The sequence below is a fragment of the Erythrolamprus reginae genome, chromosome 6 (assembly GCF_031021105.1).
Source record: "Erythrolamprus reginae isolate rEryReg1 chromosome 6, rEryReg1.hap1, whole genome shotgun sequence".
Lineage (NCBI taxonomy): Eukaryota > Metazoa > Chordata > Lepidosauria > Squamata > Dipsadidae > Erythrolamprus > Erythrolamprus reginae.
The window spans coordinates 41,731,301-41,756,902 of NC_091955.1; the positions used below are offsets into that span (position 1 = coordinate 41,731,301).

Here is a 25,602-nt window from a genome sequence, read left to right on the forward strand (position 1 = left end):
AAAAAGAATAAAGAAAAGTAGGGGAAAATTAAACTGTAGTAGGTAAATTGTTGGAAGGTTATAAAATTTGAATAATTACTAATTTTTTAATAAGATTGATTTTTATATAAGATATGTATAATTTATAAAATTGATTTAATGTTGAAAAGGAGTTAAATAATTACTTAATTTGTTGGGATGTTATAAGAACTGTATAATTATTATTTTAAATGATAATATATATCTTATATATAATATATATCTTATAAATATTCTAAATTCTATAATTTAGAAATTGGATTTTTTGCTGTAGAGATTTTAGATAATTAGGGGTTCTTTTCTTTTTCTTTATTATTGTATATTGTATATTGGGAAGTTAGTAATGTTATCAAACAACGACTGGAAGTTTAGTGATGAGATTAGAATTTGTTTAAATATGGAGGAAGAGTTAAAATAAAAAAATTGAGTAATAAAGTTGAAAGGAAGATATGATACGGGAAAAGAGATAAAAAATTTAGGGCATTTAGAAATGACACAACAAAAAAATGATGAGTAAAGATATACATTGAGATAAGGGAGGAGTATGGCCTAAAATTAAGAGGTACAAGAAATAATGAATATGTCTGGAAGATAAGCTATAGCAATTGATGTGGAAGAAAACTGAAAATTAAAGGTGGTAGACCCAAGCGACAAAAATAGGAGGTAAGGAGGCAGCATTAGAATAGAAGCAGATATATCTAGAAGAATATAAATATATATGTATATAAATATGTACGAGGGAAAAGATATAGGTGTAAGAGTAGCATTGATGTTGGTATGAAGTTAGGGGTTTGAATTGCTTGTCTGTTAACTATAAGAGTTTATAGATTAATGAATATGTATATATCTGATTAAAGATGATAATAGAATATGTACATTTCTACTACTAGACATATGTACAGCTGTTGTGGTTCAGCCTGAGTCAGATGAAAGACCAGCTGCGTCTCTGCTGGCTGCATGCCCGGGGGAGGATGAGAGTAGAGAGGAAAGTGACGAGGAAGAAAGGCCTGGGAGCCCTGGGGAGGGGCTCTCTCAAGCCAGTAGCTTGGATTCTCTAGAGTCTCTGGAGTCATTGGATGACGAGGCACAAGCTGTCATTAGTATGCGACAGAGATGCATAGATCAAAGGAGGAATCAATTGAAGAAATATTATCAGTGTTGAATGAGGAACACCAGGGGGTTGGGTGTTTTCCTCATTAGCAGGGAAGGGTTTATAAGGCAGGAAAACTCTTTCGGCAGTGTGGAGTGTTATCAGAGTGGAGTTGCTGTTATCTGCATTGCCTCAGCGTTTCTGTTCCTGGCTCGTGGCCCAGCAGTCTTGAAGACCCGTGGGAGGTGTATGTCTGTTATCTCAACAGCCTCGTCTTGGCATTAAGGATCCTGTGTTTCTGTATGAACAATTGCCTTCATGTATCTATTTGGAGTTCCAGTGTTTTCCTGATTTGTAAGGACATTTTCTGTTGGCTTCTTTTCTCTTTACCATTATAAAACTGTGTTTGGATTCTACCGGTGTGTCTGGCTTATCTTTTTGGGTTGGTCATAGCTTCCGGAGTGACCCAGACAGAACAACAGCTAGAGAAATTCTGTGCTGGATTTCTTTAAAAAAGTTATTTTATTTGAATTTACTGACTATCGCTGCTCTGCCACGCCACTTCCCTATTGCCACCTGGATTGCTCTAATACTGCAATTACTGAAAGAATTTTCTTACAGAGACATATTGTTTATGTCTGTGTATTGTGATGACCAAAGTATGGAACGCGTGCCACAGGGCCATACACAGGGCTAACCTGTGCTGAGTGCAAACGGTGCTTTTCCATCCCTTACCTAGCACATTCCACAAAAGGCATGACTCAGGAAATTCCTCACATTACTACCTCCCTTACCTGTTGTGTTATACCTTTCCCATTGGATGAACTTTGCTGCAGTATTGTGCAATCATTTTGTATTAGACCTGGTTTGTCACATGTATCCCACCCTCTAATTGTCTGTTTACAATAAAAAGAGCTCCCCTGACCTCGGTCCGGGTCGTCTCACCTGAACAAATTCTTGTCTGTGCCTTCTGAATGAAATGATTTGGAGAATCCCGAGCGACCCGCTAGGAGCAGGGGGAGTACGCACAGCTCCACCATGCATGTGCATGCGCAAGCGCCTCCCACCCACTAACTGGTCTCTGAGGCTCTGCCATGCATGTGTGGGGCATGCATACATGAGGGCGTTCACATTGCATTTGGGAGGGTTGCACACATGCACATGGAGCCCCCCCCCCACCCCATTTTGAGCCTGGAAGGCCTTCTACACCAATCTGGAAGCCAAAAATAGGTGAGGGGGTGGGGCGCATGTGGGGGAGAGACTCACATTGCATTTTGGGGGTTTGGGCTTGGGCACTTGCCACCAAAAGGATTAGCCATCACTTGTCTAGTATATTATGCTCAGATGAAGAAATCAATGAAAGAAGTGTAATTCTTATAAGAGAAACAATTGAGTATGGAGTAAAAAGTAAATTTTATGTATTCATCCATACAAATCTTTGGCTGGGAATTTTGCTGCAAATTTTGCATTATCAGAATAGCTTTAGAGATTGGCAGCCAGTTCACTTGACAAGCATTATATTTAATGCATTGTATTTATGGTATATTGTAATGTACAGTACTGCTAAAATATTAGAACTAATAAAAAATGCTATTGGACAACAGCAATGTAACTTTGTGCAAACAATTCTAATTTTTTTTTTTTAAAAAAGGGTGACGGGAATAAAAAGAATCATTATAAGTTACAAACTACAACAGAGAGAGAAGTACAGTGGTACCTCTACTTATGAACTTAATTCGTTCCGTGACCAGGTTCTGAAATAGAAACGTTCGTAAGTAGAAACAATTTTTCCCAAAGGAATCAATGTAAAAGCGAATAATACATGCAAACCCATTAGGAAAATCCAAAACTTTAAAACTTTAAAAAAAAAGTGGCGAGCGGAGTGGAGGAAGCAACGGGCAAGAGGGGATTTTCATCAAGATCAGGGGGCAAAAGCGAGCAAAGCAAAGGAAGCAGCGGGCAAGAAGGGATTTTAATCCAGATCAGGACACAAAAGCAAGTGGAGCGGAGGAAGCAGCGGGCGAGGAGGGATTTTCAGCGAGATCTGGGGGGGGGGGCAAAAGCAAGATGAGCAGAGGAAACAGTGGGCAAGAGAGGAAAGTGGCAGCATGATGGGGCGGCTCCGGAGAGCTCCTTGGACGTGCCAATCTCGCTGAAAATCCCTTCTTGCCTTCTGCTTCCTCCGCTCCACTCACTTTTGCTCCTGATCTGGATGAAAATCTCATCTAACCCGCTGCTTCCTCCACTCTGTTCTCTTTTGCCCCCGATCTTACTGAAAATCCCTTCTCGCCCGCTGCTTTCTCTGCTCCCCTCGCTTTTCTCCCCGGATCTGGATGAAAATCCCTTCTCGTCTGCTGCCTCCTCCGCTCCATTCGCTTTTGCCCCCGATCTTGATGAAAATCCCTCCTCGCCTGCTGTTTCCTCTGCTCCGCTTGCTTTTGTCCCCCGATATCACTGAAAATCCCTCTCACCCGCTGCTTCCTCCGCTCCGTTCACTTTTGCTCCTGATCTCGCTGAAAATTCCTTCTCGCCAATGCTTCCTCTGTTCCGCTCGCTTTTGTCCTGCAATCTGGATAAAAATCCCTCCTCGCCCGCTGCTTCCTCTACTCCGCTTGCTTTTGTCCCCCGATCTCACTGAAAATCCCTTCTCGACCGCTACGATGGTTCGTAAGTGGAAAATGGTTTGTGAGAAGAGGCAAAAAAAATCTTGAACACCCAGTTCGTATCTTGAAAAGTTCGTCAGGAGAGGCGCTCATAAGTAGACACTGTATAGAAGTATTGTTCAAGTGGGGATGGGGGAATTGACCTGGGCTTCACACAAGGACTTGATCCCATTTTAAGGACACTTTAACATATGAATTTGCCAAATGTATTAAAGTTTTATTTTCAAAGCAAAAAAATTAAGCACATAAAATATAATTACACTACAAGTTATTTCAGTACTTCAGATTGATGTATTCATTCTGGATTGCTGGTCTATTTGTTTTGACTGAACAAAAAGAAACCCCAAATGTACACTAAAACATGTTTAACTTGTGCTGTAGCAAGAAGAAATGGTAGAGAATTAAAAGGAAAGGGAAGAAAAAATTCAGAGATTGTCCCAGAAACTTCAAGTCAGGTAAGACGTTGGCAGAAGGAAAGATTTAACATCAGAAAGTGGCAAAGAACATAACTTCATTTAGAATTAATTTTTGTGAAATTGAAATTCATGAAAGAGGACAGAAATACATTTCTTGTTTTAACTGAACACCCACAAATGTAAATATTAAAAAATTTACTTACAATTTTCCAGCCAAATGACAAATTTAGCTCACCTGCTATCACCTGCATTTGCCACATAGAGTTTCCCCAGTAAATACACCACCACAAGAGCTGTACAACCACCAGATATATTGAAGACAGTTCTTTCACGTTCTATCTGCAAATCCTGAGAGGGGGAAAATTACATCATAATTAAGAAAGTAATTTCAATGTGTACAATAAATCTGAGTGATGCTTGAACTGAAAACTCATCAATAACCACCTCTACAACCACCATACACTCAACCTCAACAATCACTTCATGAATACACAAACAATCCAAACAATATATCCTTACTTATTAAAGACACCCTCGAATGAGAGTAGAAATGCAATAATGCCATTCTATTTGATCATGATGTCACAAATGAACCAGATATAGACAAGATTCATAAGATTATTGCACCAAAATTACCAACTGAGGAAATCAGTGAAGTATCTAGAGATGGCCCTGAATTTAAATACAGAGGTGACTTGATAGCACCTAAATTCTGTAGAGTCGTCTTCAAAACTGAACTCAGAAAACAAATATTAATCAACATTATAAACCAGTGATGGCGAACCTTTTTGTCCTTGGGTGCCGAAAGAGTGTGGGCACGCACTGTTGCGCATGTGTGAATGCCCATACCCATAATTCAGTGCCTGGGAAGGGCAAAAACATTTTCCCCTCCCCCCCGGAAGCCCTCTGGAGGCCAGAAATAGCCTGTTTCCCAACTTCTGGTGGGCCCAGTAGGCTCGTGTTTTGCCCTCCTCAGGCTCCAAAGGTTTCTCTGGAGCTAAGGGAGGGTAAAAACGCCCTCCCACATCCTCCCTGTAGGTTCTCAGGAAGCCAAAAACGCTCCCAAAGCCTCTGTGTGAGCCAAAAATCAGTTGGCCAGAACACACATGCACTTTGGAGCTGAGCTATGTCAACGGCTCGTATGCTAGCAGATATGGCTCTGTGTGCCCCCTGTGGCACACGTGCAATAGGTTCGCCATCACTGCTATAAACTCTAGTAACAGAAATGACTCCAATCCAAAGAAATGCGCTCAAGGCGTGATTTCTTAATATTACAACATATCAAATCCCGTGAACTCAGAGCTGATCTTAAAAAACATCAAGATCAGAGAATGGTCAGTGTTGTGCCATCCACAAGAAGGGCAGTAGAGAACAAGCTGGTAACTACAGGCCAGTTAGCTTGACATCAGTTATAGTTAAAACGATGGAGACTCTACTCAAAAAGAGGATAAATCAGCACTAGTGTTGGGCAAACCTTTTGAAGTTCAGGTTTGGCAGGTTCGGATGAACTTGACATCGGAGTTCGAGTAGGTTTGCTGAACCCGAACGCCAACACCTCTGGCCCGGCGGGAAGTGAAGCGCTGGGGGGAGGCAGCGATGGGCTACGAGCTGGAACGCTAAATTGTGCTTACCGCTGCGGCTCATAAGTTCTTGCGGCAGAACCTGCCTCCTGAGCCCTCTTACCCGGCGGGAGGCGAAGCGCTGGAGGGGGGGTGTCAGCTTCATCAAATGGGCGATGGCCGGGAGCCGCCGAAATGAGAGAGAACTAGGGGCAGGGATTTTTGGCGGCTCCCGGCCATCACCCGTTTGATGGAGCCTGACACCCTCTGCCTCCAGCGTTTTGCCTGCCGCCGGACGCCTCTATGGCATGGGCAAGCTGGAGCCTGCCGCCTCCACGTCGCTTGAGCACCTGGCCTTCGCTTCGACAGCCTCCGTCCCATCCTGCGCCTCCGGTTCCCTGGCCCCATGGATTGAGAGTTCTCTTCCCCCGCGGGCCATTCCTGCAGGGCCGACTACACGGGCAATAGCTCTTTTCTGGCAGTGGTGGATGGAAAGGTGCCTAACAGGCTAGGCGCGCCCGCTCTCGCCTCCCCAGCCGGCAACGCCGTCCTCCGCCTGGCCAAGCCGGCCTCTGGAGACAGCCCCTCAAGGAAGAAAAAGAGGAGCAGTTGCAGCAGCAGCTTGGCTCAAATAACCCAGCCACGAACTGGATCCAAACTCACTCTGCCAGGGAAAAGCATTGCCCTTACACCAAATTCCAGGCTCTGGAACTGGAAAAGGAATTCCTCTTTAACATGTACCTCACCCGAAAAAGGTTCTGCGAGGTGGCGGGGATTTTAAATCTCACGGAGAGACAGGTTAAGATCTGGTTTCAGAACTGAAGGATGAAAATGAAAAAAATGAATAAAGGGAAAAGGGACAATAAAGGAGATTTAAGGCTTCTGGGGGGGGGAGGTCTTGGTGAAAATATTGTAGCGTGGGGCTTTTGTTTTCTTGTTTTAAGGAAGCACGCAAATACACATGTATGTGCAGGAGGGGGGGTGTCAGGCGCCATCAAACAGGCGATGGCCGGGAGCCTGACACCCCCCCTCCAGCGCTTTGCTTCCCACCAGGCAAGAGGGCTCGGGAGGCAGGTTCTGCCGGCTGGCTTTTCAGGATCCTGGCCGGCAGCTTCAAGCGAGGGGTGTGCAGGAGGGGGAGGTGGGGACCGATGAATAAATTGCCGCAGTGTTGCGCATATGCATGTGTTTGTGTGCTTTCTTAAAACAAGAAACCAGATCTTGACCTGCCTCTCCATGAGGTTTAAAATCCCCACCACTTCGCAGTGCCTTTCTCAGGTGAGGTACATGTTAAAGAGGAATTCCTTTTCCAGTTCCAGAGTCTGGAATTTGGTGTAAGGGCAACGCTTTTCCATGGCGGAGTGAGCATGGATCCAGTTCGTGGCTGGGTTACTTGAACCAAGCTGCTGCTGCGGCTGCTCCTCTTTTTCTTCCTTGAGGTCGCTGTGTGGGCTGCCTCCAGAGGCCAGCTTGGCTGGACTGAGGCCGGCGTTGCTTGCCGGGGAGGCGAGAGTGGGCACGCCCAGCCCGTCAGTCACCTTTCCATCTGCCGCTGCCAGAAAGGAGCTGTCGCCCATGTAGTCGGCCCCGCGGGAACGGCCCACGGGGAGAAGCTCTCAATCTGCGGGGCTGGGGAACCGGAGGTGCAGGATGGGATGGAGGTGGTTGAAGCGAAGGCCCAGTGCTGAAGTGATGTGGAGGCGGCAGGGTCCTTGCTTGCCCATCCCGTAGAGGCGTCCGGCAGGAGGCGAAGCGCTGGAGGGGGGGTGTTTCAGGCTCCATCAAACGGGCGATGGCCAGGAGCCACCGAAAATCCCTGCCCCTACTCTCTCATTTTGGCGGTTCCCGGCCATCGCCTGTTTGATGGAGCCTGACACCCCCCCCTCCAGCGCTTCGCCTTCCGCCGGGCAAGAGGGCTTCAGAGGCAGGTTCTTCCAGCCAGCTATTCAGGATCCCAGCCGGCAGCTTCAAGCGGGCGGTGGGTGGGCGGGATGGGGAAGCGGGGAAGGCTCTGATTCAGCCACTACAGTCATCGGCCACCTTGGTGGTCTGTTGCTTGAGCTGCTCCAACGCCGACTCCATCTGCTTTTTCACTGACATGATCGTGCGCGCGGTGGCAAAAGCAATTAAAGGAGGAGCCGCAACTGCGGCATCCAAACCTTTTCCATAAGAAATACAAGGAGATCGGCACGCACGAGGCTTCCCGGCCTGCGCTGCACGAAGGTTTTGTCTGATGGGCGGCCGGGGGCTGCAGGAGGGCGGGGCCTACGTCAGCACAGAACCCATCCCCTTTCCAAAAAGCGCCAGGATGAGCTAAGGCTGCCCTGGGCAATGGGCACAACAGGCGATTGGTGCAGACTTTGGTTTTGTTTCCTGCTTGGCAGCCAATCAGTATTGCTCTGGGTTGCAGGACGAGCAAGGCGGTGTCGTGGCCTTAACTTCCTTATTTATTTAGTCCAACCTTGGCAACTTTTAAGGCTTGTGGATTTCAACTCCCAGAATTCCTCAGCTTGGGGAAAAGGAATCCTCAATCTATTATATTGGCAGTTCTGTGTTAGCAAAAACTTCAGAAGAGACAGATTTAGGGGTAGTGATTTCTGACAGTCTCAAAATGGGTGAACAGTGCAGTCAGGTGGTAGGGAAAGCAAGTAGAATGCTTGGCTGCATAGCTAGAGGTATAACAAGCAAGAAGAGGGAGATTGTGATCCTACTGTATAGAGCGCTGGTGAGTTCTGGAGATCTCACCTACAAAAAGATATTGATAAAATTGAACAGGTTCAAAGATGGGCTACAAAATGGTGGGAAGTCTTAAGCATAACACTTATCAGTAAAGACTTAATGAACTCAAACAGTATAGTCTGGAGGATAGAAGGAAAAGAGGGGACATGATCGAAACATGTAAATATGTTAAAGGGTTAAATAAGGTCCAGGAGGGAAGTGTTTTTAATAGGAAAATGAACACAAGGACAAGGGGACACAATCTGAGGTTAGTTGGGGGAAAGATTAGAAGCAACATGAGAAAATATTATTTTACTTTAAGAGTAGTAGATGCTTGGGAAAAAACTTCCAGCAGACGGGGTTGGTAAATCCACAGTAACTGAATTTAAACATGCCTGGGATAAACATATATCCATCCTAAGATAAAATACAGGAAATAGTATAAAGGCAGACTAGATGGACCAGGAGGTCCTTTTCTGCTGTCAATCTTCTGTGTTTCTATGTTTCTAAAACCAAGGGCAAACCGACCTTTACATCAATTACCATGCTGGTTGCATCAAAACAAAGTCCTGTATTCCACCAACCAACCAAATCCATTCAAACCTCCAACCCTCCACCGACCAAGATCAACCAACCTTAAACCACATCCTCCAAACCAACATCACCCAAATCTATCCTAACATTCAATCCTCCTCAAACCTAGACTAACTCCCAATAAACCATGACTAAGTATGTACGGCCCTATATCAACCACTAATAATCTTATACGCAAACTCATTAATTTAAGAAGTATCACCAACAAAATACCTGAACTACTTTTCCTACTGAAAACTGCTAACCTCAACATCATATCTGTCTGTGAAATATGGCTAAACGCATCCCTTCCTGGCTCCATTATTTCAACCAGAGTCTATCACGTCTACCCATACAGGAGGTAAAGTTGCAATCTTCTATAAAAAATCACTGAACCTAAAAAAAGTGCAAGTTGAACATGAACTTCAACTTCCTGAAACTATCATCCATGAATTGACCTTAGAAACTGCAGTTTGCTTCCTTCTATGTTATAGTGCCCCTGATTATGACATCTCACAACCTAATCTCATTACTAACTTGGGCAGCCTCCTACGCACATCCTCTTATATTTCTTGGCAACCTAAACCTACCACATATAAATTGGACCCTAAACGAATGTACAGCTGAACCCATACATTCAACCCTTTATAATGCTATTACTAGTCTAGGACTAGATCAACTTGTTACTGATAATACAAGACTCAACAGTTGCCTAGACCTCATCTTCTACAACAGTTTACAATCAATTTATGGACTACAAACAAAAGAGCCTTTTTCTAACAGCGACCATAACACAATAGAATTCTATCTCAACTTGCGTCCTTTCAGAAACCACCTCAACAAAGCTGCAACTAATTACAACTTTAAAAAGGCCAACTATGATATCATTGAACCATACCTTTCATTTCTTGATTGGCATGCTATATTCTCCTCAACTAAAGACTATTACAATACATTTTTACTTGAAATACAAAAAAACATTACCGTATATACTCGAGTATAAGCCGAGTTTTTCAGCCCAAAAAATGGGCTGAAAAACACAACCTCGGCTTATACTCGGGTCATTGACAAAATCACCACAAGAGGGCGCCATTGCTTGAGCCAGAGCAAGGAAGCACCAGCTTTTCCCCCCTCTCGCACGCCGTAGGAGCTGTGGGAGGGGTGGGGCTGGTGCCTCCTCTCCCTGGCTCAAGCAAAGGAGCCAGCCAAGTGCTCCAACCAAGAGGGGAAAAAAGCAATGGGAAGCCGGTGAGGTCGTGTGTGTGTGTGTGTGCATGCCCCCTCTCCCCCCCACAGTGAAAAAAGCCAGCTACCTCTTTGAAGGAGTGGGTGTGTAGCCAAAGTGCCTCCTTTTTTCCCCTTGCTGAAACTGGGAGGCTTTTTTTTTTTACTCCTTGCTCCCTCCCTGTGTGTATTTGTCAACAAATAAACCCTATCTGAGTCGGCAGGAGGAAGGAAGCCCTAAAGCAGCGTGGGGGTGGGGGTGTGAATGAAAGGGAAGCCAAGGCAACAAAGAAAAAGGGGGAGGATGAATTTTAGAGTGTGTGTGTGTGTGTGTGTGTATGCCCCCTCTCCCCCCCACCGTGAAAAAAGCCAGCTACCTCTTTGAAGGAGTGGGTGTGTGGCCAAAGTGCCTCCTTTTTTCTCTTGCTGAAACCGGGATGCTTTTTTTTTTTTACTCCCTGTGTGTATTTGTCAACAGGTTTACCGTAACTATTCCTTGCTCTCTCTGCATTGCCCTTAGTTGGATTAAAAAGCCCCCCTGCTGTCAGATTCTCCTCCCCCTCCTTTGAAAGGATTTAAACTGTTTAAAAAATGGTATTTTGTGGTAGTTGGTGTCCTTGCTTGGATAGGGACTAATAAGGCAAGAGCTAGACAGGAATTCCTAAAGTGTGTTTGTGGATCTTTAAAAGTTGCCTTTTATAAAGTGGGTTTGAGAGCAAGTTTCAATTAACAAGTATGAGGGGAAGCATTTTACATATTTTAAAAATGAGTTTGATTCTTAATAGGACCTGCATATTTAGGATACAAAACCAAAAGAGCTGTCTGTGTTTTGCAAGTTTTGCTTGTCTCACTAGTCTGTCTGTCTGTCTGTCTGTCTGTCTGTCTGTCTGTCTGTCTATCATCTACCTACCTACCTACCTACCTACCTACCTACCTGGTTTTCTATGCTGATAACCTCACAGCAGCTAATGCTGAAGCTCTGTTTGGATATATAGATAGATAGATTTATTTATTTATTTATTTATTTAATTAATTGGATCTGTATGCCGCCCCTCTCCAAGGACTCAGGGTGGCTCACAGCATATATAAAAACAGAACAATAATGTAAATCCAATTAATGATGAGATGATGAGAAGGAATCCTGTTTTAAATTTACAGAGCTAGTTTACTGGTTTTCTTTAAAATAAATATTCTAAAACATGTAATCTTCTGATGTTTCAATTAATGTAATTTTATTGGTTTCCATTTTTATAAGTTACCAGTAGCCACTGCATTTTCTAACCTCGGCTTATACTCGGGTCAATAAGTTTTCCCAGTTTTTTGTGGCAAAACTGGTGCCTCGGCTTATACTCGGGTCGGCTTATACTCGAGTAGATACGGTAAATTATATGTATCTCTAATTTCCACCAAATCCAAGAAAAATAAACTACCCATAAAAATAAGAAAGCTTCAATCCAAAAAAAGACTTCTTTGATGTAAAAACAAAACAGGCTACATTTCAAACTTTAAAAGCCATTATAGAAATTTATGTCACCAAATTAAAACTGAATGTACTAATTATCATATCATTCAAAAAGAAAACATTCTACGTACTAAGTCCACCTATGAATTCTATAATTTTGTAAACAATAAACTCAAAGACTCCAGATCCATTCTTCCTCTTAAAGGACCAAATGATAAAGACTAAAAGGATGAAACTTTTAAAGCAAACCTCTTTAACACATTCTTTAGCTCAGTCTTTGTTAAAAGGAATGGATCCTGTCCATCATTTCCTAGTTGTACCTCAATCAACTTCAGTGATCTAACACAAATCGATTTTACAGAAGAAAACATTAAAAAGTCATTACGCAACTTAAAACCATCTCTATCAATTGGACCCGATGTGCTTACTTCTTAAAAAAGCTCTCCTCTACCTCAGCTGAACCTCTAAGCATAATTTTTAACAAATCCTTCAGAACCAGCTCCTTACCCAAACTATGGTCACTAACCACAGTCATTCTTATCTTCAAAAAAAGGAGATCCAAGTAACGTTGAAAATTACTGACCAATATCATTCAGTTGTGTCACTTGCAAAGTCATGGAATCAATCATAAACATTTCATCTTGAAACTAATAACCCACCAACAAACAATTTGGCTTCAGGAAAAAACTATCCTGTAATCTACAACTCTTACACTGCAAAAATATATGGACTACTCAACTTGATCAGGGTAAATCAATAGACGCAATCTACATTGACTTTTGTAAAGCCTTTGATTCTGTAGTTCATGACAAACTGCTTCATAAATTAAAATCCTATGGCATCTCTGGACCACTGAGTGATTGATTAACAGCATTCTTGTATAAAAGACAACAAGTGGTCAAAATAGGAAGTGCCATACCTAATCCCACTTCTGTCAACAGCTGAGTCCCTCAAGGCAGTGTTTTAGGATGAAGTTTCTTCATACTCTACACAAACTATCTTTGTGACCACATTTCAAGCAATTATGTTCTCTTTGCTGATGATATTAAACTATTTAACTACTACCAACAACACTGCTACCCTTCAAAAGGACCTTGATCATTTAGCTGAATGGTCTAACAACTGGCAATTTCAAATTTCAACCAACAAATACTCTGTCTTACACATTGGTGAAGAGAATCAGAATACTAAATACATACTTGGAAGTAATGAACTCGTAGCTGACCTTCACTCTGTCAAAGACCTTGGAGTACTCATATCCAACGACCTAAATGCCAGAGCTCACTGAAACAACATTGCTAAAAAAGCACTAAGAGTTTCAAACCTAATCTTACGTAGCTTCTTCTCCAGAAACACTGAACTGCTAACCAGAGCATACAAAACATTTGTCAGTCCAATACTCGAATACAGCTCACCTGTATGGAACCCACATTACATAATTGACATTGACACAATTGACAGAGTCCAGAAATACTTCACAAAAAGAGACCTTCACTCTTCCTCTCAAAACAAACTTCCTTATTCCTCCAGACTTCAAATACTACGGTTAGACAATCTACAACTACGTCACCTCTGAACTGATTTAACTGTTGTTCATAAGATCATATACCATAACACCCTTCCTATTAGTGACTACTTCACCTTCAACAACAACAATTCAGCTTTATGACAGCAAATGCTACACTACCCAATGAGGCCACTTTTTGACTCATGTGTGAACTGTACTTTTTGCTGAAGCCAAAATATCAAGGACCAAAAGTTTCACAGACATATTGTTCCATATTGACAAAGTGAAACAGAATTTTAGAAATTTATTGAAAAGAAAAAACTGAAATATCACATTGAGATAAGTATTCAGACCATTCGCTCAGTACTTTGTTGTAGCACCTTTGACAGCAATTACAGTCTCGAGTTTTTTGTGGTATGATGCTTTGCACACATGGATTGGGGGATTTTCTATCATTCTTTCTCGCAAATCCTGTCAAATTTAGTCAGGTTGGATGGCAACTGTTGAGGGTGAGCAGTCTTACCTGACTGCCCAGTTTGCCAAAGGAGATGGAAAGCACGGGCTCCATCACGTGGTAGGGGCAAGCTCGGACGGAAGCATGAGCTCGCCCCCAAACAGTTGATAGGCTTGACGCAGGCATGCGCTAGCCTATCCAGGGAGCAGGGTGGAATGGCAAGGCAATTAAATCCCCCCACCCCCCGACCCTGGTAGCTTCCTCTTGTGATCTTCGTTGGAAGCCTCTTTTTGGATCGTTGCTGAAAACAACCTGCCTGAGCCTGCCTGAGACTTCTAATCAAAGCCTTCACTGAAGCCTTGGAAAAAGATTGTTTCTTGGGCGTGGGAGGAGCGGCCAGCAAGAACGACGACCACATAGCTGTGGTTTGCAACAAAAAGAGTTAAGATTGCTGAGATTTTGCTTTTACTTGGAGAACTGTGGGCTTTACAAAGTTGGATTGATTTGAGTTTGTAGGCTGGGGACCATTTGTTGGGGACTACAAACCACTACATTTAATTGTTCTGTGCAAAACAGGAAGTACAGCAAGTATGAAGAGGGAGAGTTATTTGAGCTACGAGGGCTTGCCTTTTCCTTTGAGGGGCTGCTACCTTCCCCTTCTACTCTTCCTGGCTTAATCTGAGAGGGTTTTATAGGATTACAACCTTCTGATTTTTAAAAGTAGTTATATTGGGTAGCCAGGTCTAATTTAGTGGAGGAAGAACTCTCCTTTTAAAGGGATTTGAAGGGGATATTTTCAAATCCCTTTCCTCTCACAGGTATACAGGCATTTATACAGAATTTAAGTTTCATTGCTGTATTTTACTCTTAATTGGGGAAGTTTTTGGTTTTATTGGTTTTATTTGGGGGCTGTGGGAGGATTTTGTAGGACTGTAAGCCTTTGAATCAGAATATTAGAGTTAGATACTGTATTCTGATCCGGACCTTTGGGGGTTTTAGTGAAAAGGCCTCTTACTTTTTCCTTGCATTGGATAGATAGTTAGAGCTACTATGGGGTTCTTGTCAGCAGATCTAAGCATTTTGGGAAAAGCGTAGGCATTGCATAAAGTTTCTTGTTTTATAGGACATTCATAAACAGGCCTTTGATTAGTTTACTAATATGGTGCCTAAAAAAAGGACAGGCAGGAGCCATTAGATCTTAGCCCCTTGATCAACGAATGTTTAGTATGTTTCCTTGAGTGAATGGTGAATAAAACTCTAATATAATTTTAAAATTATATTAGAGTTTTTAAGTCTTTTTAGCTATATTAATTGGATTTTAAATGTATTGTTATGATGTTCTGATATGTTGTGAGCTGCCCCGAGTCCTCGGAGAGGGGCAGCATACAAATCCAATAAATAAATAAATAAGTAAATAATAAAACAAAAGCAGCCCCACACAAAAGTACCAGAGAAGAGGCCGGGAAGGTATATATGGATGCCCGGATGGCTACAGCCAGGGGAAACAAAAGGACCGGGGTTTCAAGGCGCTCTAAGAGAATTCCGGTTCCTTCCCTCAGGGCTAGGCTCGCTAATGAGGGGATTCAAGCAGGAGCGGCCGGTGAGTGGTCTGGGAACAACAATATGGGTTTAACCATGCAACATTTGTCAGCCATTTTAATGCAACTGCAAGCCTTAGGAGCAGGCCAGAATCTTGCCAGAGCCACGGAGGCATCATATTCCGAGGCTAGCCAATTTACAGGAATGGCAATAGGATCCAGCCAGCCTGGACCACCTGGGGCACAAGCAGTGCCTTCTTCTTTTTTGGGTGTGTGTGTGTGTTATAAATTTTTTATTGTTTTTCCACACCTTACAGAGATTCAAATTCACATACCTCAAATTAAAATACAATACAATATAATAACAAATGCCAAATTCTTAATCCAAATTTCCTAATTATTTATCCAATTTTATTCTGGTACATATCATTCATCCTGTGCTACCTCCTTTTCAAATCTTATCATCTGGATTTCAGATATTCTCCTTTGCCCTGATCTCAAAGTGCTATTAGCTATCTCAATTTCTTGTGGCTATTTGCTGTTTATCTACCAAAAACTATCCCGGTATGCTACAATCCATTTCTTATATTCTTAAGCTCATTCTTACTTTTCTTTTAAGACCCTCATTTTGTCCAAGTTGCCCTTAAAAAAGGAAAATTCCAAGTTTACTTCTCTTTATATCCCAGGAAGGAAAGAAAAGATTCATATCCTAATCTTAATCTAATTTTAACAATATCAGTATACATACAAAGAAGGGTATTATTTTAAATATTTTTCAAAAAGTATTTCCCATTCGCTTCATTCCTTTCATTTTTTTCCACTATACCAATATATCATTTCTACTTTAACAAATCATAATCATTATATATCATGTTATCAAGAAAAGTATCTTCCATCGAACCCCCCCCAAAATAGTAACATTTTTCCCTAATCTGTTGTACATACTCCTGGTCAGTTGGAGGATGATGAAGAACTTGAGGACTCTGATACAGATAGTGTTTATGAATTAGTGGTAGGCCCGGGGTTACAGGTAGTAGAACAGGTGGGAGGCCAGTCACAGGATGTTGCTATTTTCTATATATCTATATATATATCCTCAATATATATACAGTGAACCCTCGATCATCGTGAGGGTTCCGTTCCAGGACCCCACGCGATGATTGATTTTTAGCGAAGTAGCGGTGCGGAAGTAAAAACACCATCTGCGCGTGCGCAGATGGTGTTTTTGCTTCCACTGCCGCCCGCCCTTCGCCCGCCCACCCCGTTGCTCGCGCCTGGGGTGCGCGCGCGCTTGGGGACTCCCTAGCTCCGCTTCCCAGCTGGGGAGCGGAGCTGGGATGTCCCCAAGCGCGCGCGCTTTCCCCAGCAACGCGCGCGCGGTGGGGACTCCCTAGATCCGCTTCCCAGCTGGGGAGCGGAGCTGGGATGTCCCCAAGCGCGCGTGCTTTCCCCAGCAACGCGCGCGCGGTGGGGACTCCCTAGATCCGCTTCCTAGCTGGGGAGCGGAGCTGGGATGTCCCCAAGCGCGCGGGCACCGCCCGCCCGCCCACGCTGTTGCTGGGGCCGCTTCCCAGCTGGGGAGCGGAGCTGGGGAGCGGACCCAAATCAGCATGGCTTTACTGAAGGCAAATCATGTCAGACTAATCTCATTGATTTCTTTGACTATGTCACAAAGGTGTTGGATGAAGGTGGTGCCATGGATATTGCCTACCTGGACTTCAGCAAAGCCTTTGATACGGTTCCACATAAAGAGCTGATAGATAAATTAGTGAAGATTGGACTTAATCCCTGGATAGTTCAATGGATTTGCAGCTGGCGGTGTGCCACAAGGGTCTGTTCTGGGTCCTATTCTTTTTAATATGTTTGTGAGTGACATAGGGGAAGGTTTGGTAGGGAAGGTTTGCCTATTTGCCGATGACTCTAAAGTGTGCAATAGGGATGATATTCCTGGAGGCGTCTATAATATGGTAAATGTTTTAGCTTTACTAGATAAATGGTCAAAGCAATGGAAACTGCAGTTTAATGTTTCCAAATATAAAATAATGCACTTGGGGAAAAGGAATCCTCAATCTGAGTATTGTATTGGCAGTTCTGTGTTAGCAAATACTTCAGAAGAAAAGGATTTAGGGGTAGTGATTTCTGACAGTCTCAAAATGGGTGAACAGTGCAGTCAGACGGTAGGGAAAGCAAGTAGGATGCTTGGCTGCATAGCTAGAGGTATAACAAGCAGGAAGAGGGAGATTATGATCCCGCTATATAGAATGCTGGTGAGACCACATTTGGAATACTGTGTTCAGTTCTGGAGACCTCACCTACAAAAAGATATTGACAAAATTGAACGGGTCCAAAGACGGGCTACAAGAATGGTGGAAGGTCTTAAGCATAGAACGTCTCAAGAAAGACTTAAGGAACTCAATCTGTATAGTCTGGAGGACAGAAGGAAAAGGGGGGATATGATCAAAACATTTAAATATATTAAAGGGTTAAATAAGGTCCAGGAGGGAAGTGTTTTTAATAGGAAAGTGAACACAAGAACAAGGGGACACAATCTGAAGTTAGTTGGGGGAAAGATCAAAAGCAACATGAGAAAATATTATTTTACTGAAAGAGTAGTAGATCCTTGGAACAAACTTCCAGCAGACATGGTAGATAAATCCACAGTAACTGAATTTAAACATGCCTGGGATAAACACATATCCATCCTAAGATAAAATACAGAAAATAGTATAAGGGCAGACTAGATGGACCAGGAGGTCTTTTTCTGCCGTCAGACTTCTATGTTTCTATGTTTCTATCGTGCAGAAAAAAAAATCCAAAATCCCTTTCGGCAGCTTTAACTCACCAGCACAGCTTTAGATCCCTCTTTTCTCTGTAAGTAACACCTCCAGCTCATTCCAGATGTTATCAATCATCTATCCATCCCGGCGTTGCGTTGTTTCCGCGGCTACGTCAGCTCAGGCATGGCTGCCTGGCCGGCTTCACACTATAGTCAGTGCGAAACCAGACCAGTTCGTCTAGGGGGGCATGCAGATCCCTACCAGACCCATGGAAGTGCCCCATGTGTCATCTTCCCTTCAGGAAGGATCCGGTCCAAGGGAGAGGAAAGGCTCCTGCTGCCACAGCCATCAGACCCCGCCCCTCTTCCCAAGCAGTGCCTTCTTCAATGGTGGAAATAGCACAGCAGGCAATCACATCACCCCCAATTCAACACGGTGCTGGACCAGCTCTTGACAGTGGTGAGTACCATAGGGGTGCAGTAAAGGGAGCAGCAGGCTCAACACAAGGGGCATACACGTGCCAGAGCTAGCTAGCTCAGGGCCACAGTTTACAACATATTGGTGGGACAGAGTCTAGGGCCGGGCACGGTTTGTTCACAAGTGTGGGGAACACAACCTAACAACACATCTGGCCAGGTTGCAGTTAACCAGGTGGCTCGCAGGGGCGAGAGTAGTACTGGCCCAGTCACAGTGCTAACAGGAGGAACTAATTCAGGGCAAGCAGTGGGAATGCAAGTGCAAGCCCACACTCAGGGAACAAAAGATAATTTGGAAGTAGTCCAGCTGGGGGCAATTCCATGGGGTGGAACAGCTACTCCGTTAGGATTTCATTTGTAATCCTCAACAAAGGAAAAAATCTGGAGTGATAAGTATGTTGATATTTTTTCCTTTATGAATAGGGAACTCCCTAAAAAGAACAAAGATAAGGATAAGAACGAGGAGCGCCCTAAAAAACACAGGGTGGAAAAATGTTTAGACACATGGCCTTACTCATTTCTCATTCTGTGGTTCTAGAGAAGGATTTGTCAAGGGGGGCCTCATTAGTGAAATATATGGATATCATTTTGAGGGCATATTTTGAGTTTGAGTGAACAGCATGGCTTCAATCTGATGAGGCTTTTAGAATGAGGGCAGCCATGGGAAAAAGCATTCTGTGGGACGATAAGGTCCAGGATTTGTGGCTGCAAGCCACCCAATTAGCTAAGTGGCTGGATACGCTGCCAGCCCTCTGGCAAGGGTGGCCGACGCTGAACCAAGCCAGGAGCAGAAGGGTAAAACGGCCCTCCCCGAAGACCTGCACAAAGCCAGGAGCGGGGCAGTTCAGCCTTTCCCCAGCACCAGTGGAGGAAGCCAGTGCTCCACCCAGGGACGCCCAGTCAGCCGGCAGCTACCTGTCAGCCTAAGCTTTCATTGCCTGCGAAGAAGCCGCGGAACAGAGCAAACGCCTTCAGGAGAGCAGAGGGTGAAGCTCTCCCTCCCTGCAGGGAGCAGCCCTTGTTGAATTGTTTGCTCTGTTCCGCGGCTTCTTCGCAAGTGACAAAAACTTAGGCTGACAGGTAGCTGCCGGAAAACCCCTGGGCTCCACCGAAGTCCCTGAGGCTTCTGGGAAGGCTCTGTGTTGCTCAGGACACCGTGGTGGCAGCGCACTTTCTCTTCCAGGCACCCAAAGGCCTTGTCATGCAGAAGCGAAAAGGTGGGTTCTGTCCTGCAATGCCCTCCAGGGGCATCAGCTGCCCTCCTGCCCTGCCCCAGGGATGGCACGCTCGGGCCCCGCGGGGAGTCGGGGTGTGTGGAAGAGGTCCACGAGAGAACCGGGGGGAGCTGCGGTGGCTAGGCACATGTCTGCAGCAAAGCCACCCCGCGACCACCACCTTTGCCCCAAGGGGAAAGACCCTAGCCCACGTCTGCTGCTTGCTCTCCCGGGGGCGCAAAGGCCACCTCCGGGAGCTTCCCAGCCAGGTCTCTTCCACAGGGTGGTGGCCACGGCTCCCCCCGGTTCTGCCGCAGACCTCTTCAACACACACCCGACTCCACCAGCCTCCGCCTGACTGTCATCTTCTAAAGAAGCGAGAAGAGGAGGAGGAGCCGGGCGCTGGTGGCGGCAGAGGAAAGCAAACGCTGGGGAGCTGTCAGCCGGTCGGGAGCAGGAGACGGGAGGAGGAGGAGGAAAAGGAGGAGGGAGGGAGGTTGGGAAGAGGCATGGCCGGCCCAGCCACGAGGGAGGAGAAAGGCGGGCAGGACCCAAAGCCGGAGCCGCACCTCTTCTTCCTCCTCCTCTTCCTCTGCCTTCCCAAGCTCAAAAAGGGCGCCATGCGCAGATCCTGCACAGGGCCCATAAGCATCATCTCCGGGGCAGGGGAGGATAGTGGCTGGTGCCCCCGGAAGGCATCGCAGGACAGAACCCAGCTTTCCTGGGAGCAGGAGCATCAAACAGCCCGGGGAGACTCCAAATCCCCTACGGAGGGTCTATTAAGAGGTGGGGCAGGGAGGAAGGGAGAGGAGGGAGGGAGGGAGAGGGAGGGAGGAAGGAGAGAGAGAGAGAGAGAGAGAGAGAGAGAGAGAGAGAGAGAGAGAGATATGAGCTCAATGGAGCTCAGCCGAACAAAACCTCCCAGAAGGGAATCCCGGCAGGGGTGGCAAGCAAATGGGAAATAAGATTGTCCGCCTCCTTTGCTTGCACCGGCAGTCCTAAGGTGGGGAATCCCCGCTGTGGCAAGGAGCCGTGCTCCGGCCTAAGACAAGGCTCCCTGGCTCTCCCTGGATCGTTCCGTCGCCTTAAAGCAGCAAAGCCCCCTGCTGCCGCTTTTGCCCTGTCCTCCGTGGGGGGGGGGAAAGAGCTGCGGTAGAACAAGCGAGAGGAAGCAAGCAGGCAGCGACTCCTAAGCAGGCTCCAGGTTCAGGCGCAGCTCCTCCCCCCGCAGAGGATCAGGCAAAAGTGGCAGCGGGGGGCTTCGCTGCTTTAGGGCGACAGGGCGATGGGGTGACCCAGGGACTTGGTCTGAGGCAAAGCGTGGGTCCTTGCCACGGCCGGGATTGTCACGCTGAATATTGGCAGCCTCAGAGACATTCAGTAATTAAAGAGTTAACATGTGTGCCTTGTCATTAATCTCCTCCCATATTTCATGTAATATCCTGCCTTGTCATTTCTGCCTTCTTGCTCCGTTGTTCTTTTGTTCTTGCTATCTGCATTAAGACTCCATGATGTAAGTTTTGTTTCTTTTGTCTACCCAATGTTTATTTTTACTTTCATAATAAAAGAAAGCTTGTTTTTGAATAACATGCTTGGAACTCTGAATTCCATTGCCTCCTCGGTTTAAAAGTTCAAACGGACTTTTACATTCCGTGACAGGGATTCCCCGCCTCAGGACTGCCAGTGCAAGCAAAAGGAGGCGGGGAATCCTGGCAGGGGCGGCAAACAAATAGGAAATCCCGGCGGTGAGTCACAAGGCAGGGGAATCCCTGCGGCAGTAAGAAAGCGCACACGCAGTAAGAGAGCCCACGCACCTGGGCTCGGGTTCGTAAGGTGAATATGGTTCTTAAACAAATCTTAAACTCCGGGTTCGCATCACGAAAAGTTCATATGAAGAGGCATTCGTAAGACGAGGTATCACTGTATATCTTATTGGAACTTGTTATGAAGGGTAGAAGGAAAGGAAACCAGCAACAGATATATCAAATTTAAAGAAAAGATACATTTTAACCTTAAAATTATTGAACCATTTCCTGAAATATTCTAACCATAGCAGTGCCAATCCAGAGACTTCACCATGAGTGCACATAATGGGTGAAGATGATGTTGATGAAGATTAGTGATAGTAATGGAACAGAACAGGAAGGTGCAAAGAGTTTTGAAACTTTTTCCATTTGAAACACTAAAAATGGATTTTTAGCGCAAGTACCTGAAGTGTCTAAAGTATCAAACTATACTATACTTACCATTTCCCTGAATGCAGTTTCAATAGCTCCTATGACAAGGCATTCCTGTGAGATCTTCTTTTCTGTAAAGAAGCGAGTAGGTGGAGTGCCAGGTGAACCTGGAGCTCCAACATTTCCTCTCAGTGAGGCTGCCCGAGTTAGAGTTCTGCTGTTGGCATTCATGTTTTCTGGCTCTTCCCCCAGGCAGGTTGGAGGTGGAACAGCAGAGTTTTTTAGGATATCCACAATCTCCTGCAACTGTTCTACAATATGATGCTGCAGCAACTTGGAGGCTACCACAGCTGCTCCAGATCCAGCATGGCCGTCAAATAATGACCAATAATGAAAAGAGATGCTATCCAATTCCTGTTTAAGGAAAAAAGTATTTTTTAAGGAAATATTTCACTATGACTCTCCCATTAGTAGAATAAATGCATGTTCATAGATTTCCCCAAATGACTGAGATAGTTTTCAGTGAGGAAAATATATGAGGAGAATCTAAGCATAACGTAACTTTTGATCTAGCTCTATATCCTACTTCTTTTTCTGCTTGTGCAAGAACGTTTTGTGAACCAACTCTGAAAAACATTCAGACAAAAACATTATTCTTATCCACTAGGGAAGTTTATTTTGCGTAGGTATGAATATGTCTACATATAACATGGAGATTTAATCTTAAACTGTCAAATCAGCTCAACTCATCTGTTCAAGTTGAATCAGCAATTGCATTTGGCTCACATCCAATTCGTGCTGATTTGTCAAGAATCCAGGTCAATCTTTTCCTTAAAAACTCATTAAGCTTTTAAGGAACTTTCACTAATAAGTCTAAACACCTCAACTAGAATGTCTCACTTGTATTGCTACATACAGCACACAGGAAGATCTTCACCATACAGTTAAAACAAATGCTCTAGGGCTGTGATGGTGAACCTATGGCACGCATGCCACAAGTGGCACACGGAGCCATAGCTGAGGACACATGATGCATTGTCCTATATCAGCTCCAGCGTGCAGGCACAAGCTGGACTGCTGATTTTTGGCCTTCAGGAGGGGGGAGGCCACTTGTGCCCTCCCTAGACTTCAGGAAAGGCTCTCCCAAAACCTGTTCGTGTATGCAGAGCTGCGGAGTGCCAGAGCCGGGCTGCCCCACCCCACCGTTTCCTGCTGCCAGAGCCAAAATGGGCCAGCAAAGCAGCTGTGAAGGCACGCCAAAGGTAGGGTCCTAGAATGCATCAGGGCTGGAGTTGTTCTGCGAAGGAGTGACAGGCAAATTCCATTTTGGCTGAAACAATGGATGTTTGTTGGGTCTGGGTTTTTTGAGGGGGAAGCTCAATAAAAATGGTGGAGGTACAAAGAGCTGAGCTGGGGAAGGAGCAGAGGATGGGGCAGGCGGCTGCCCAGCCAGCAAATGCTGCCCCCGTGCCTGAGTCAGCTCCCAGTGTTCCTTGTGCACAGCCCCGCTACCCCAAGAAGGAAGCATCAGTGGCAACTCTCTTTGCAGCCACAGCAGCAGGGGGATGGGCCCAACGGCAGGCGTACGACACACCCGCCGAGCCCCTGCCAGGCCTGCTGCCAGCCGAGCCAAGCTGGAGAAGGAGAAGAGATGGGAAGCCAGCTGGAATGGTCTCCTCACCTTAGTGACCATGGTGGGCTTTGACAGCGCGTCTTTCCACCTCGGGAGGGAGCTGACTAGTGACTCAGCTTTTAAGCTCTCTCCTACTGGGTGGCAGTGGTGCTGGACCTGGAGGGAGGAGGGAGGCAGTAGTGGCAGCACAGCTCTGGCTCCATTTTTACGTCAGCTGCTACCTCCCTTCCCCTCTCCTCTCCTCTCCTCCCCTCCCCTCCAGACTTCCAAACCATGAGAAGACAAAGAGAGGAATCTGGGCTTCCAAGCACCACCTGTGCTTCCTCTCGCCTCCTGCTTCTTCCTGGTCACTTCACCCTTACCAGGGTTGGGATTTCCATGAAGGTGTCCCAAAACCCAAGCAGGAAAAGGGAGAAAAGGAGCCCAAGTCAAGTCTCCCAGCAAGGAGAATGAGATCCAAAAAGCAGGTGGGCCTGGCTGTCGCCTTCTCTTCCTCCATCGCCACCAGGTGTTCACTGGAGCTTTTCGAATTTTGCTCTCCTTGTGACAACCACAGTACAGGCAGGCAGGCAGGCAGGCAGGCAGGCAGGCAGGCAGGCAGGCAGGCAGGCAGGCAGGCAGGCAAGTGACCCGCCCAGTGGCCAGTCATATGTGCACTTGTGGAAGCAGCAGCAAAAACAGAGGAGAAGATAGGGCGCATGAGGGAATCCTGGGAGGAGGGTGAGTAGCTCTTGCTCTTCCACCCTTCCAGTTGCTGGTGCTTTTCTTAGGAGGCATGGCATGGCTGTGTATGAGAAATGCAGGGAAATGGCTCAGGCACACGTGACAGCATTTGCTGGCTGGGCGGCCACCTGCCCCGCTCTCTGCTCCTCCCCCAGCTCAACTGGCAGTAGGCATGGCAGGGAGTTGGATGGGATGGGGGCGCCATGCAGCCTGTGGTTGGGCCCATTGCCTGCCGCTGCAGCCGTAAAGAGGCTTGCCACTGATACTTCCTTCCTGGAGTGTGGGAAGATGAGAGCAAAATCCGAAAGGCTCCAATGAGCGCCTGGAGCCAGCCAGGCACAAAAAAGATGGCTGACCTTCCATTCTCGCTCGTGGGCAGAGGCTTGGCCAGCTGGTTAGCTCCTCCCCAGCAGAAAGTGCTGAGAATCAGCAGCTGCCTCAGCCATAGCTGTGGCGTGGGAGGCAGCACTCTCCAGACTGCCGCCTCCAGGACTGCTAAAAAAAAGATGCTGGCACAGCCCCAACCAAAGGGCTCTGTTGGAGGGCAGCCCCTCTGCCTAGCACAACAGGGCTCCTGAGTGTCGCAGGGTTGTCCATTTCCAGGAAAGTCTCAGGGAATCTCTGACTCAGCAAATCTGGCCTCTTGCCAGACTGGAGAGAGAGCATTTTCTGGCTGGGAGCCACCTGCCCTACCCTCTGCTCCTTCCCTGGCTTGGATCAGCTGGAAAAAGGCATGGTGGGGGTCATGTGGGAGTGTCGGGCTGGCTGCAGTTGACTTTGCACCTCCACAATTTTTACCAAACTCTGAATGGGGTGCATGTGAAGTGTGATGCATGTGTGAGAGGGTTACATGAGCATGTGAGGAGGCATGTTACGTTATGGGTACTGGCACACGCATGCGCAATAGCGTGCATGGACTGCCATTGGGCGTCCTCCTCAATCTACAGCTAACATTAGAGAAACATCTTTCGGATGTGGCGAGGGGGGCGTTTGCCCAGGTTCGCCTGGTGCACCAGTTGCAGCCCTACCTGGACCGGGAGTCACTGCTCACAGTCACTCATGCCCTCATCACCTCGAGGTTCGACTACTGTAATGCTCTCTACATGGGGCTACCTTTGAAGAGTGTTCGGAAACTTCAGATCGTGCATAATGGAGCTGCGATAGCAATCATGGGCTTTCCAAGATATGCCCGTGTCACATCAACACTCCGCAGTCTGCATTGCTTGCCGATTAGTTTCCGGTCACAATTCAAAGTGTTGGTTATGACCTATAAAGCCCTTCATGGCATCGGACCAGAATACCATCGGGACCGCCTTTTGCCGCACGAATCCCAGCGACCGATTAGGTCCCACAGAGTTGGCCTTCTCTGGGTCCCGTCAA

General features: G+C 45.9%; 1 protein-coding gene across 2 annotated transcripts in view; it reads right to left on the reverse strand.

Moving 5' to 3' along the window:
- The window catches only part of PPM1H (protein phosphatase, Mg2+/Mn2+ dependent 1H), a 206,473-nt gene that overhangs the window by 139,141 nt on the left and 41,730 nt on the right, over positions 1-25,602 (reverse strand). Inside the window, exons 3-4 of one of the 2 annotated variants that reach the window (XM_070755616.1) lie at positions 21,936-22,280; positions 4,423-4,535 (exon numbers count right to left, since the gene is read on the reverse strand). In XM_070755616.1, the coding sequence (XP_070611717.1) occupies positions 4,423-4,535; positions 21,936-22,280 (458 nt within the window). The remainder of the gene's footprint in view (positions 1-4,422; positions 4,536-21,935; positions 22,281-25,602) is intronic. The other variant, XM_070755617.1, reaches the window with a different exon arrangement.